This window comes from Myxocyprinus asiaticus, chromosome 15 (assembly GCF_019703515.2).
Source record: "Myxocyprinus asiaticus isolate MX2 ecotype Aquarium Trade chromosome 15, UBuf_Myxa_2, whole genome shotgun sequence".
NCBI classification, from domain to species: Eukaryota; Metazoa; Chordata; class Actinopteri; order Cypriniformes; family Catostomidae; genus Myxocyprinus; species Myxocyprinus asiaticus.
Genome location: NC_059358.1, coordinates 11822281 through 11837639, shown reverse-complemented (window position 1 = coordinate 11837639; position 15359 = coordinate 11822281). Strand labels below are relative to the sequence as shown.

The window sequence follows — 15359 nt, the reverse complement described above, 5'->3', positions numbered from 1 at the left end:
GGATTTTAAATTATGTGAAAATTAAAATACATTTGCCCCCATTTATTTATTAATTTATTTTATTCATTTTTGAATATGTGTATTTATTTATCATTCACATTTTCTCAATAACGACTTTACCTTTGATTTTGTCAAATTAGGTCCTCCATAGGTGCTTATATTTTTTTTGTTGCTTAAGTTTTGGATTATTTATTTGGATCATATAAAAACATAATGAGAACCAGTAGGGGTGGGTAAAAATACAGTTTTTCTGATGCATAGCGATTTTCATTTGAACAATTTCGATAATGATTCTTAAATCCCAAGATCGATCTTTTACTCTATGTGCAAACCCCTACTACAATAAGAGGAAAGCACTCACATTTGCAACCAAATTTTGTGCAATGCAACTAATATGTATATATTTGGCAACTGGCTGGTAAATGTTTAGTACCCTATCTGTCACTCACTCGATGTTGTGTTAATGTAGTGACACTAGGGGTCACTCTTGGGAGCCCCAAACACCTCTGATTTTGAAAAAAGGCCAATGAGAATTGGTGAGTGGAATTTGCATGCCACTCCCCCGAACATACGGGTATAAAAGGAGCTGGCTCGCAACCACTTATTCAGATTTTCTCTTCGGAGCCAAGCGGTTGTGTTCAGCGAGCTGAATTACTCTGCCGATCCATTCACCTCGAAAAGCTGTTGGATTTACAGCGCATTACAGCGGCTTCTGCCCCTCTTGCACTGGTGAAGTGCAGAGAATGCCCCTGGGCGCTACAGCAGCTAAAAGAGTATATTCTTCCTACTGAAAGAGTATATTTTCCCTTCTAAAAGAGTGGCATTAACGGAGAGTGTCTTTTTAAAGATGCCCCTCCGTTTGTGTGTATTTCCTGGTTGTGGTCGTTACCTCTCCGCTTCCGATGGCCACGATCGTGGTATTACGTGCTTGGGCGCTGCCCACGCGGAGACAGCGTTCGTGGACGGGTCACGTTCTCACTGTGAGAGCGTGACCATAGCAACGTTGCGTTCGCGGTTTTTCCTTCGTTAGAGGGAAAGACCACCCCAGCGGCTCCCCACCTTGGTCCTTCTACCTACAGGTTTGAGGCCGCATCGGTTAGCACTGGGGGCGATTTGGGGACCCCAATGCGAGCCACTCCGCCGGATAACTCCCCACGGACCTCCTATTCCCCAGTACACTTGTTTGCCCTGCTGGGATGAGACCGCCAGCTCATCTCAGGGCAAGTTCGCGATCTCGTTTCGGTGCTCGCGAAGTGAATGAGCACTCGATTGCAGCATCGGAGAGCGGGCTGTCCAGTCTGACGATGAGGACTCAACTGGGCTCCCACCTTCGGGTGCGCTCGCCCAGTCGCAGCCTGACGCGCAGCTGGCAGCCATGCTTGCCCGGGCGGCTGCGTGTGGCGCCTGTATGTCTTGAAGTGGCGTCTGTTCGCTAAGTGGTGTTCTTCCCGACACGAAGACCCTCAGAGATGTGCAGTTGGATCGGTGCTTTCCTTCCTGCAGGAGAGGTTGGAGGGGCAGCTGTCCACCTCCACCTTGAAGGTGTATGTAGCCGCCATTTGGGCACATCACGATGCGGTAGATGGTAAGTATTTGGGGAAGCACGACTTGATCATCAGGTTCCTGAGAGGCACTAGGAGGTTGAATCCCTCCTCATCCCCTCATGGGACCTCTCTGTAGTCTTTCGGGGTCTACGGGGAGCTCCCTTCGAGTGCCTGGAGTCAGTTGAGCTTAAGCACTCTCTTTGAAGACTGCCCTCTTGACTGCGCTCACTTCCATCAAGAGGGTAGGGGACCTGCAGGCGTTCTCTGTCAGCGAAAAGTGCCTGGAGTTCGGTCTGGGCTACTTACGTGATCCTGAGACCCCGACCGGACTATGTGCCCAAGGTTCCCACGACCCCATTTAGGGATCAGGTGGTGAACCTGCAAGCGCTGCCCCGGGAGGAGGCAGACCCAGCCTTGGCGTTGCTGTGTTCGGTGCGTGCTTTACACATCTATTTGGATCACACGCAGAGCTTTAGAAGCTCCGAGCAGCTCTTTGTCTGCTTTAGCGGAGAGCGGAAAGGGAGCGCTGTCTCCAAATAGAGGATCACCCATTGGGTCATTGATGCCATCATGATGGCATATCATGCTCAGGACATGTCGCCCCCCCGTGGGGCTACGAGCCCACTCTACTAGGAGTGTGGCGGCCTCCTGGGCCCTGACCAATGCAGAGCAGCGGGCTGGGCAACACCCAACACCTTTGAAAGGTTCTACAATCTCTGGGTTGTGCCGGTCTCATCCCGTATATTGTCAGGTACGAGCAGGTGAGTTCCGGAACAGCTGGCCGGGTGTACCACTTGCGCATAGCGCCTTTCCCCTCCCCTTAGGTGAAGACGTGCGCTTTTGACTCCCAGTCGTATTCACAAGTTGTGATCCCTGGATGACATTCCTCATTAGCCCTGTGGCAGGCAAGTTTGCGGAGAAACTCTCTGCCGGCCCAGTACATGTGCTAACTAAGCCCTGTACAGGGGTAGGTGCTCCACATGCGCTGGTTCCCCATAGGAGACCCCATGTGATATATCTGCCGCTAAATCGTTTCCCTGTCGGTAAACTGCAACGGTAAATCTTCCTTGGGCAGAGGGTCCTCTGCCCCCGGTTACCGTGTTTGTAGAGTTCCTCCCCTCTCGGGTAGGACCTACCATGGGACTTCTCCACATGACATACTTCCGACAAGACTCAGTAAGACCATGTGACGTATTTCCACTCGAAATTCATTCACCAGTGATTGTGTAGTGCTGGAGTATTCGGCAGCAAGATCCTTTCACTGAGTGATGAGAGTAAAAGTTGTTCCATGTAATGCTTGTCCAAAGACAAGGTCCACGTGACCCATTTATCATTGATTGTCTTTAAATACCCTTTCTGTTCAAAAACAAAAAGAATATATATACATTTAATTCTAATCATGCATAGCACAAATGAGATAAAGCTATTCCAGTCCTCTCTCGTTTATATGTGCTCGTTTAAAGATTGTTAAAGACACAGTACCAGTTTTTTAGCATATGTTCAACAAAACAATGTAAATACTTGTAAATAGTACAAATTATGCAATTAAACAATAAACGTATAAAAAAATATAAGAAATAAAATATCTTATTTATTGATTGAATACATGGATTTGTTCATTTTTAAAAAGCCAAAATGTGACCAAAATGATGAAAAACTAATAAAATACAATTAGTAAAATGAATATGTTTTTAATGTACCTAGTTAGAAAGTCCCCTGTATAATTAACAGCATTAGCTGGGAGAGAATGCATTTCATATGTAAGCAAAATGGACATTATAACTGAAATATTCCCATATGAATCGATACTGAATTGAAATCGGAATCGAATCGAGAGCTTGTGAATTGGAATTGGATCAAATTGGGAAATCTGTCAATATCCGGGAAATCTATCAATAGCAAGCCCTAAGAACTAGTCTATTGCATTGTAGTAAATATACCAACATCTTACTATGGTACAATAGTGTGTCCTCAGTATACCTTTAACTTGTTGTCACTTAATCTCTGGCAGAGTCACAGCTGAGGTTAAACACAATCCCACTGGCACCATCGTGTGTAAGGCTCAGGGGGAGTGGAATGGGACCCTCGAGTTCACCTACAGCAGCGGAGAAACCAAAGTGATTGACACATCCAAACTGCCAGTCATTAAGAAGAAGATCCGCCCACTGGAGAAACAGGGCCAGTATGAGTCGAGGTGAGAAGATAAGCTTGATTCACTCACTTAATTACAAATTGCATGTACTTAATATTCCGAATTGGAGGGGAGGGACTCTGTATCATGACGACATCAATCACTATGTCAGTGTGTTACTGCATGACATTAAAGTACAAAGTCAGAAAAGACAAAGAAAGCGTGAAAAAAATGGCGCACTATTTCTGCCAGATGCATCTGAAATTTAATTTAAGCACAAAGGCAACATTTCGAGCAGAATTGTCTGTTATTTTTGTGGATTGCGCATTCAAACAGTTCTTTCACACTTTCAGAAATCAGAATTTATGCATTTTTATATATAATTTTAAAACATATATTTGAAGTCAAAGAATAAACTCTAATATTCTGGGTGGGCCTGGGTCTAATTTGGGTGGGCTCAACATTTTGAAGCTCCAAAATGGCAACATAAAAGTACTCCAGACGACTCTGGTTGTTAAATCCATATCTTCTGAAGTGATATGATAGGTATGGGTGAGAAACAGATCAATATTTAAGTACTTTTTTTTTTTACTATAAATTATCTTCCCTTCTCAGTCTATCTCTACCTCACTTTCACATTCTCCTCCTCCTGTTTTTGATGATTCACATTCTTCACTCATATCACCCCCTACTGGGCAGGGAGGAGCAATTATGGTCAAAATTGACTTGAATATTGATCTGTTTCTCACCCACACATATCGTGTGTGAACACATGGATTTAACCACTGGAGTCATATGGATTACTTTTATACTCCCTTTATGTGGATTTTGGAGCTTCAAAATTTTGGCATTCACTTGCTTTGAATGGACCTACAGAGCTGAAATATATTTCTAAACATCTTAATTTGTGTTCTGCAGAAGAAAGAAAGTCATACATGCCAGGAATAAATCATGAGAGAATTTTCATTTTTGGGTGAACTATCCCTTTAATACCAGATCTAAATGGGGTCTAAATGACAATGTTTACTTAATAGTGTTTAATACAGCATATTGTAGATAATTGTAGGAGTGCATGTGATTGTGTGAGCTGAGAGCACAAAAAAAAAAAAAAAAAAAAAAAGGGAGCCCTTGGTGAATTTTGAGCTTGTTTACAGTTAAAAGTCCTGCATTATGGACATTTTTTTTCTTTGTCATATTTTTGTTTTACGGTTGTTATGTTAACAATCTCCTAATATTTTATTTGCAAAATAGAATGCATCGGGGATTTTTTTTTTTTTTTTTTTTTACATTTTGGACTCTAGTAGCCTCTATGGCTGTGCCTGTCACTGTAAGGAAAGTCTAAGAAATGTTTTTAAAATTCAATAGATCAATTTTTGTCTATTTAATCAGTTATCGGTTATTTCACCAACTAAGTTTTCGTTATTAGCTACACTGGTGGCTAAAAGTTTGGAATAATGTACAGATTTTGCTCTTATGGAAAGAAATTGGTACTTTTTTCACCAAAGTGGCATTCAACTGATCACAATGTATAGTCAGGAGATTAATAACGTGAAAAATTACTATTACAATTTAAAAAAAAAAAAAAATTCAGAACTTCTTAAACTACTTCAAAAAGTTCTCATAAAAAATCCTCCATGTGCAGCAATGACAGCTTTGCAGATCCTTGGCATTCTAGCTGTCAGTTTGTCCAGATACTCATGTGACATTTCACCCCACACTTCCTGTAGCACTTGCCATAGATGTGGCTGTCTTGTCGGGCACTTCTCACACACCTTACAGTCTAGCTGATCCCACAAAAGCTCAATGGGGTTAAGATCCATAACACTCTTTTCCAATTATCTGTTGTCCAATGTCTGTCTCTTTGCCCACTCTAACCTTTTCTTTTTGATTTTCTGTTTCAAAAGTGTCTTTTTCTTTGCAATTCTTCCCATAAGGCCTGCACCCCTGAGTCTTCTCTTTACTGTTGTACATGAAACTGGTGTTGAGCAGTAGAATTCAATGAGGACATGTGAGACATCTATTTCTCAAACTAGAGACTCTGATGTACTTATCCTCTAGTTAAGTTGTATCTGGCCTTCCACATCTCTTTCTGTCCTTGTTAGAGCCAGTTGTCCTTTGTCTTTGAAGACCGTAGTGTACACCTTTGTATGAAATCTTCAGTTTTTTGGCAATTTCAAGCATTGTATAGCCTGCATTCCTCAAAACAATGATTGACTGATGAGTTTCTAGAGAAATCTGTTTCTTTTTTGCCTTTTTTGACCTAATATTAACCTTAAGACATGCTGGTCTATTGCATACTGTGGCAACTCAAAAACAAACACAAAGACAATGTTAAGCTTCATTTAATGAACCAAATAGCTTTCAACTCTGTTTGCTATAATGGCAAGTGATTTTCTAGTACCAAATAAGCAATTTAGCATGATTACTCAAGGATAAGGTGTGGGAGTGATGGCTGCTGGAAATGGGCCTGTCTAGATTTGATCAAAAATGACTTTTCAAATAGTGATGGGGCTGTTTTTCATATCAGTAATGTCTTGATTATACTTTGTGATCAGTTGAATGCCACTTTGGTGAATTAAAGTACCAATTTTCTTCCAAAACAGCTAAATCTGTACATTATTCCAAACTTTTGGCCACCAGTGTAAATCCACTACCGGTCGACCTCTAAATTATATAGTTTTTGTTGCCTACTTCTTATGCTTCAGATAAAAGCATCATGAAGGTAGTCAGCAGTAGAAATAAAAGAGTGTGTGAGAAAGATCAGAGAGCTCAGCAATCCAATGTCACTGCACATTTTAGAAAACTATTTTTTCCTACCCCTCTACAGCCTTAATACAATACTTATGACCCTTCACTACTCTGGCTGGCCCTGAGTGAGTTACAGGGATCACTTAATAATCTCTCATGCTGCTTAATGGCTTATTGGAGAGGAGAGAGAGAGATCTATGTCCAGACAGCCAGATATCAGAGTAGACTAATGCCATCAGCCTGACTTTAACACAGCTGCATAATGCAATTAAAAACAGATACAGAGGCAGAGAGCTGCTTCTGATACTCTTGTAAACATACAAAAAGTGTGGATTCATTGATTCTTAAAGAGGATCAAATTTGAAACGGCTTCTGCTGATTTACAATCTGAGCTGGCTTTTCATAGTCTGATCAGTATGGCTAGACTTGGGACAACTGATCTTGGATCACCTTCCTTAAGCAAAGAGTACACTACACGGCCTTGTTTTTTCGTCATGCTGGTGTGCACAATACAGGATTGTAGTGTCTCAATTGCACCATTCATCCCCAACTGAGGCCATATGTACACTGGTATTACGATGCGTTTTGGGTGGTCCGATCACAAGTGTACAAGCGAGACACATCACCGTTACACCCAAGGGCGCAGATTTGGCTTGAATATTTGGTGGATTGCAGCGTGAAGCATCTACATGTTTCCATTGATCATGGTATAAATATTGGGTGGGGGCGGGGTGTACTGTCTTGTTTTGATTATTGGGGGGGGGGGGGGTTAATAATAAAAACAGCTGAAAATAATAAAGACGGGGTATGGAGAAAATAAATTGTATTTTATTTTCTAAAAATGTTTTGTCTTCTGCTTCCTATCTTGCCCTTCTCTTGCGCGCTCTCTATATTCCATTGGTTTTGGCTCATAACGATCTCTCACTTGTCGGGACAGTACTCACACCTGACAATAAGACGTCTAGATTTCAAGCTGTTTTCAAAACTGTCATAGCGTCTGGAGCTAGTCTCAGCATGTTGCAGGAGTGCGCACACAACAAGACCGTTTCGTCGTGAGATCTAAGACTTCTCGTTGCAGACTAGTCGCTGACTCAAAACATCAATGGAGATGAGCTTGAGTCATGTAGTGTCCACTGGGCATTATTTTCATAGTGCATACAGATTATCCCTGATTCCTGTCATTGGGTGGCTTAATGAACTGGCCTGTTATGTGTAATTTTGGTACATAGTCCATGATACTCTACAAAGGCACTATAACACCTGGTAGTAACGCACATCTCATATTCGAGGGGAGGGTACACATCAGTGTATTGAATGTTTATGAAGTGCAAGAAAAGAAAAAAGAAAGCATGAAAAAATTAGCTTACCATTTCTCCCAACTATACCACACATATTGTTTCATGCAGAATTCTTAGTTATTTTAGTGGAGTGCCTGTATTGTTGTGCATGCTTCACATGATCTGTGTTACTACTGCATGCTGATATCAAGCATTCTGAGGTGTTGTGCATCTATGGGTGTTTTTTTCAACATTGGGTAATTTCATGTTCTAGGCATTGATTTTTTTTTTTTTTTTTTTAATGTGCAGATTTCAACATATGAAGCTAAACTCAGCAAAAAAAGAAACATCCCTTTTTCAGGACATTGTATTTTAAAGATAATTTTGTAAAAATCCAAATAACTTTACAGATCTTTATTGTAAAGGGTTTAAACAATATTTTCCATGCTTGTTCAATGAACCATAAACAATTAATGAACATGCACCTGTGGAACAGTCGTTAAGACACTAACAGCTACAGACGGTAGGCAATTAAGGTCACAGTTAAAAAAAACTTAGGACACTAAAGAGACCTTTCTACTGACTCTGAAAAACACCAAAAGAAAGATGCCCAGGGTCCCTTCTCATCTGCGTGAACGTGCCTTAGGCATGCTGCATGGAGGCATGAGGACTGCAGATGTGGCAAGGGCAATAAACTGCAATATCCGTACTGTGAGACGCTTAAGACAGCGCTACAGGGAGACAGAAAGGACGGCTGTTCGTCCTCGCAGTGGCAGACCACGTATAACAACACCTGCACAGGATCGGTACATCTGAATATCACACCTGCGGGACAGGTACAGGATAGCAATAACAACTGCCTGAGTTACACCAAGAATGCACAATCCCTCCATCAGTGCTCAGACTGTCTGCAATAGACAAAAAAAATCAAATAGATCAATAGACAATAAACAAATAGAAGTAGCGTCTACACTACAAATGCCTACTGTTCCGAATATGATTTGAGTGAGACAGATGTTAATACCAGCTGTAAACAGGGTCTTATGGTATTGATCATGATGTTCCTTCCTCACCCTATTGTGCATCAATGATTGACAGGCGGCTATGGCAGCATGTGACAGTGGCGCTGAAGGCGGGTGACATCGATACGGCCACTGAACACAAACACCAGCTGGAGGAGAGACAGAGAAGAGAAGGGAAGCAGAGAGCAGCCAGCAGTACCCCCTGGAAACCCAAATACTTCATCAAAGAGGTGAGGCTTTCTAATCCCACTCCAAGGCCCTGGCCCATATTGCACACTTGGTGTGGACTTGCAGTCTTGTGGCCTTCACTTGCACGTGAAGTCCCTTTAGACATTTTAAGCTTAAAAAGAGTGCTTGAGTCATTCGAGTTGAGCGCCCCTGTGTGTCCCCACCTTTCAATACACCCTTTTGCAGAGACTGCACTGGTGCTTCACTGCAATAGACTACACAAGTCAATATGGCACTATATCACCAAAGTGACGTAAAGTGGTGGGGACCATGGCACTGGAACAAGTCATGAATGCTAATTAGGCAATGCTCAAATTACCCTTAAGCCGAGAGCAAAATTCTGCACAATCCCAGTGAGATCTTGAGTAAATTTATGTCAGACTGAATGATTGGCTGTGTTGACTGGGTGTTTTATCTAATCTGGCCATCATAGAAGCAGTCACACTGCACGACTGTGACAAAATTTCTGACACTGCCAGAACTTTGTTGGAGGCTAGAATTCATTGCAAAGGCAATTAATCAGCTGACGGTGAACATGACGCAGTAAGCGATTAAAGATTGCCAATTTTGTCCTACTACAAGACAAATCTTTTAAAATCCTGAAAATGTATCTCAGATTGCAAAATCATAGAAATAAAGTATGCAAAATATTTAACAATTTTAATAGCACATTGAGTAGATATTTTTTGACAAAATTGGAACTGTTGGAACTTTTCCAAAATCTTGTGAGATGCCTCACTGTCTCCTGCCAACATAGGCAGCTGTCATCTATAACAGCATCCTAACTGAAATGGAGCCTCAAAAGTGACCGATTTGGAACACTGTACATGAAAGGCAACTCTGCACGTCATTTAAATAGCACTCCTCCCGCAGAGCTTGGGAGACCCGACTAGCAACTGATTGCAATACAGGGTTTGTGAGAGGAATGAAGTGATATTCTAATGAACATATATATACGTATTACGCGCCGCTCTGGAGTATGGTGCCATCTAGCGGTCTGATGTCTCTGAGTAACAACCGCACATCCACATATTGGGAGTCATCTTTCCTGCTTAGATCACTGTGCGATCTCTACAAGAGAGCTAATAAAATAATTTCAACTCAAATCAATGTTTCATGTTCATTTAGTTATTTATTTGGCAAGCAGTCTTGTAATAAAATGCACGATGAGTCAGACGCACTATTTACAAAATAAATATATTTGTTTTAGATTTTATTACTTCTCACCTAATTATTATAATTTCAATGCAAATCAGTATTTAATCTCCATTTATTTATTTGGTTTATTTAATGTTCATTTTTTATTGTATTTTTTTTTATATCCGCTTCATGTCGGGGTCCTGATCACCCTGTCAGGGTTTATTTTGCGATTACAACTAGCTGTACATTATCCCTTACATAAAACACATTTGGGGTAAAATAGACAGTTTTCTATTGTTTTAAACAATTTTGTTTGTACTTTTTAGTACTGAATAGACTATAAGTATATTTATAATCAAAAATTATCTTGCTTTGTCCACCATGTTGGATTTATTTTTCCACCAAACGCTTTACAGTTCATTCTAGCATTGCCTACCCAGTGAAGTATACATACGATGCCAAAACAAGATATCTTAGAAGGCAGCATAATGAAGATACCTACCGTTTGGAACAGTCTTTGCATTGGGAGCATGCCTATGAAAATCAAAATGCAGCCTCTGATGGCAGCTCATTAGGTTAAAGTGTTGGTCTAGTCGTAATACTTTCACAGAAAATCCACAGAAAAGTAAGAGATATTTTATATTCTATGGTTATTACTATTATCATTATAATATATTTTTTGTCATCTTCTGTTGCGTGTATTAATGCTTTGGCAATATTTAATGTAAACAATCCTGCCAGTAAAGTTGAAGTTGAAAATGAAAAATTGATAAGTGATGACAACCGCAACAAACATGAGGCAAAACATTAAAAACGAAACATTTCAGCACCGGCTCGCCAATCAGAAATGTGGAAGGGACAACCTTTAAGGCTATGCATGGGCTAAAGTGAATTAGTTAATCATTTATATGAACTAGTTCATTTACATGAACCAACTCACTAAAATGAATTCCAAACGTTCTAATGCAAGTGAATCGTTTTTTTTTTTTTTCTCTAATTGGATAATTTACATGAATTGTCTGACAGAACCGATTCACATAAATGTCTTGGATTCAGCACTACATATGAGAGCGATAAGACGGTTTAAGTGACAAATGTAGTTTCTGTGATGCTACAGTGCTACTTGTTGGAAAATGTAGCTTGTTACTGGAAAAGCTACACTATTGCGAAGAGCTGAGCTACTATTGCACTACTAAAAGTTTGGATAATACCATTGCTACTTTTAGTTAATTACTCCCCAACATTGATTTTCATCAACATTCTGTGATTAGCTGTCTAGACACGTGCATAAAATTTGTTTGTCTTTGATTTGCCTCCAGGGGGAAGGATGGGTGTACCACAATCCTCTATGGAAGACAAAGTGATGAGGACACCTGGAGCCAAATGGTATCAGTCCATCACAGACCCCAAGCCCATGGGTGTGAGTGGCCATGTAAGAGAGGGGCTGGCCAACCAATTAGACACAAGGAGCAGGGAAAGGGGTTGATCCATAATGGTGCCAAAAAGAGTAAAGTCAAACAGATGGATACGAGGGTGGTTAAAATACCTCAAAAGACCCTTCGGATGAAGAAGATTTGGACGTGGAGGCCTGAAATGACATTGTGCAATAGCTTTATATTTGTATAATACTTCTAATTAATACTTAGTGAAGTGATTATTCACACAGGAGAGTGATGTAGCATCTATATCGGTGTCAAAGGAAGTGACTAGTAGCTGTTATATTTGATTATGATAAAATAGAGGCAGATATTGATGCTGGAGGTATATGAGACCAGTGAACACAGAGCTGCAATGTAATGTAGTGTGTTTTATATACTTATGTTAAAGTGACCTCGCCCCTCATTTTCAAATGATTTGATCGATTTCAGTAGACTGACAGTTATCTGCATGACAGAATAGAACTTTCACTCTGGTGGTTCCTGAAGGCTTTGAAGTGAGCTCAGCTTAAAATAATAATAATAATAAATGGATATTTAATTTACGAATTTTAAAATCATATGCAAATGTATTTTCCCCATGAATTAGGAAGACCAAGCATGCATTTCAGTCGCTAATTTATATTTTCATTAAACCTAGGTTGATTTTTAAAGATGTTCTTTGACCTTTTGATGTTTATGTTTAGTGTTTTTATTATTTTCATTTACATCATAGGCTCTTTTTACTTAGTCTAATTCACTTTTTACAAATCAATTCAAAGGTTTTTCTTCAAATTATTTTAAATGAAACCCTATTGTTCATCAGCTGATTGTATGCCCCAGCAACATTTGTAATGCAAAAAATATTTTAATTGCTGTTGTAGGTTTCTGGGATACTCAGATCATAATGGTCAACAAATATAATTTTTTAATGAAGAAACACCTTTTCATGGCTTGCTCTGCAAATTTTTGAATGTATGAATGAATGTGGGATGCACGCAACACTTTCCGTCAGCAAAGTCCCTATACAAGCGATTCCAATGTATGACCACAGAGATGGCGTTACCAAACACGATATGTTCTTGTTAAAATAAAGACACCTCAACAAAAGACAAGTGATCCCACCATATCTGTAAATAAGCTAAAGTCAACAGCTTCTTACACAAACACACACACACACAAATACTTTAGGCTGTGTTTAAGATATACGCATTTCAGTTGTAGAAAACAAAAAATCCATCCAAATTTAATTGGGTAATTTATTAACATCTAAACTAGTTTTGTTTTTTATTTTGGTAAATATTACGTCATTCAAATTGGTGGAATTTTGTTATGCGATTGAAATGCGTAAATCTTAATATAATTTGAGTGTATGACGTAATAATGGGCATTGCATTCAGAGTTCCCACACCTGTTGTTCATACTACATAATGACAGTCAAAAATCATTTTATATCGATTGTTGGGGGGGATTTCCATATGACAGGTAACATTCATTGGAATTAATAGATGAGTACAATCGCTTACGTGTACATACTTTAGACGTTTATACTTTTAAATGTACAAAAGTCTTCAATAAGATAAAATAAAAAATCTTTTTTTTTTTTTTTTTTGTGGAACTTTCAGCTTTCTGGACCCCAATGCAAAGCAAAACTACAACAATTTAGATTCGCTTTAAAAATGTCAATGACTTTAAAGATTTTCTTAATTTTCATGGATATTTCCAGGTTTTCCAAGACCATGAAAACCCTGAGTCTTTATGTGGGCAGAATTAAAAACATCAAAAATACATAAATTGGAAACCCTGAAATAACCTGTATAAATGCCTATTCTCACCTTCTGTAAGGGCATTTAACAAAACTGATATGACGAAATGTTACTTGTGCTACATAAATGTACTAAAGTGTGATGGTTTAAGTTTTTACCATCTCCTCTAAATTCGAGGTGTTGCAAAAAGCTAACCGATTTGCTAGTATTCTTTTCATGTACTAGAGCTGCCATCTAGAGGACACCTGAAGTATTACAACAACACGATACAACGACTTGTTTACAAAGATAATCCCAAATGAAAAGTGAGGTGATGAATAAGTCTTAATGAAAGAATCAGCCTTATCCATTAAGTTTTTTTTTTAATCACAATGGCATCACTCATTCTCACAACAGCATCTTTTTCTCTCGCTCTTTTTTTTTTTTTTTTTTTTTTTTTTTACAATTTATGGAATACATTTTCACTCCAAAAAGAAACGTTTTTGCATTTCAGGATGAAAGGCCTCCTCCTCTTAATTTCAATTTTTATTCTTTTTAATAAATACCTTCCTAAGACTCAGAGCCCTCTAAGAATAATATACGGATGTGTTATGCAGAAAGGGGGGAAATGGATCAAATTTTCCCTTCCAATTTTACAACAAAAAGCAAAAGCAATATGTCAGGTTGAAAACTATAAAGGCAGAAAACAAAAAACAGTTTTAAATGACAGCCCTGAATAACCGATGTAAGAAAAATCCCATTTGATGTTGCAGGAAGCACCCTTTTAAACATAAAAAAAAAAAAGAAAAGAAAAAAGAGAGATTGGAATATAAAAACACACACTCTCCACCTGCATGCTTCTCAGTAGTGGATCCACATTATGGTGAACTAAGACAAAGTGCATTCAGGCTAGTAATGCAGCATTTTATAAACCTACAACTAATTCAATTCATTCTTTTTCCTGGCAGACAGTCGTTTAGGAGGAAATAATAATAATAAAAAAAAAAAATTCGGGATTCCTAATTGGCCCGAAACTTGTAATCAAAAAGGCGGTGGGGAAACATCCATCAGCGTCTTTGCAAACTGTGTGCAGTAGATTACGAGCCACAGCGCTGTCTTCTGAACAAGACATGAGCAATAAAGAAATAAAACCCGATTCTTCATCAAACAACCATTTTGATTTTCGAATTATTGCAGAAACCTTTAAAATCTTCCAACCGATAGAAAAAGAACAAAATTCAAAATGATGTAACAAAATGATTTATAATCAAAAATCACAATAGATAAACGTTACTAATAATGGAGTCCTTTTCAATGTCTGCCTTGGAAAGAAACTCAAATTCAGAGCCACAAAGACACCTACTGCATTCTGTCACACAAAAAAAAAAAAAAAAAAGGTTAGTCAGACGTCAGCTAAAACCAAGAGAGCTTTTAAGGGGCGTTTCCCTCCACATTCCACATTCCTTGGATTCTGTAGCTTTTATTTTCCAATCTTTTTTATCTAAGGCTAATTCACACAGGCTGACTAAACAAAAACATTTCTTTGGTGCTCCATGTTTCACTGAGCATAATGAAATCCTATTTGTTGGTTGTTTTAGCATTCGGTTGGATTATGTTAAACTGTACCACAAAAATAGTGACCACCGTTTTAGAAACGGGCAGCTTGTCTTGCGTCACCAGCACATTCAATTACAAAAGAAAACCAAAAAACAAAGAAAAAAACAACAAAAAGTCCAGAGTTAAAACTGGTGCAGATCTCCATCGTCAAACTGATCATGGAACCATCCGTGGTCGTCATGGCAATCACAGGATCAAAGCCTCCAATCAAATATTCTCAGGTGGGCGGTGCCAGACGACATATATTTGTTCTTCTAGATTGGTGGATTATTTACTAGTTGCATTTGTCCTTGTTTTTTGTTTGTTTCCTTTTTTCCGTTCTCAAACTTTATCATTCAATAGCTAAACAGACTTCTTGGTCAGTTTCTTGCCTTTTTTCAGAGCCAACTTGTTTTTGATGAATCCCCTCTTCCTCTTGGCTGTCTGTAAAGCGCAAAATGAAAAAGCGGTTATTTGAACTTAAAATGACTTGTGAATGTTTACTACAGTTTT

At 39.1% G+C, this 15359-nt stretch overlaps 2 protein-coding genes across 5 annotated transcripts in view; one reads left to right on the top strand and one right to left on the bottom strand.

Annotated features, from left to right (window-relative positions):
* LOC127452507 (oxysterol-binding protein-related protein 10-like) overlaps nucleotides 1–14209 on the top strand; it is a 123551-nt gene extending 109342 nt beyond the window's left edge. For all 4 annotated transcript variants that reach the window (XM_051717990.1, XM_051717992.1, XM_051717991.1 and 1 more), the window contains 3 exons: nucleotides 3556–3738; nucleotides 8799–8952; nucleotides 11410–14209. In XM_051717990.1, the coding sequence (XP_051573950.1) occupies nucleotides 3556–3738; nucleotides 8799–8952; nucleotides 11410–11454 (382 nt within the window). In that variant the 3' untranslated portion in view covers nucleotides 11455–14209. The remainder of the gene's footprint in view (nucleotides 1–3555; nucleotides 3739–8798; nucleotides 8953–11409) is intronic.
* Nucleotides 13614–15359, bottom strand: part of LOC127452506 (dolichyl-diphosphooligosaccharide--protein glycosyltransferase subunit STT3B-like) — a 66107-nt gene continuing 64361 nt past the window's right edge. The window contains exon 16 of the mRNA XM_051717989.1: nucleotides 13614–15290. Coding sequence (XP_051573949.1) covers nucleotides 15210–15290 — 81 coding nt within the window. The 3' untranslated portion in view covers nucleotides 13614–15209. The remainder of the gene's footprint in view (nucleotides 15291–15359) is intronic.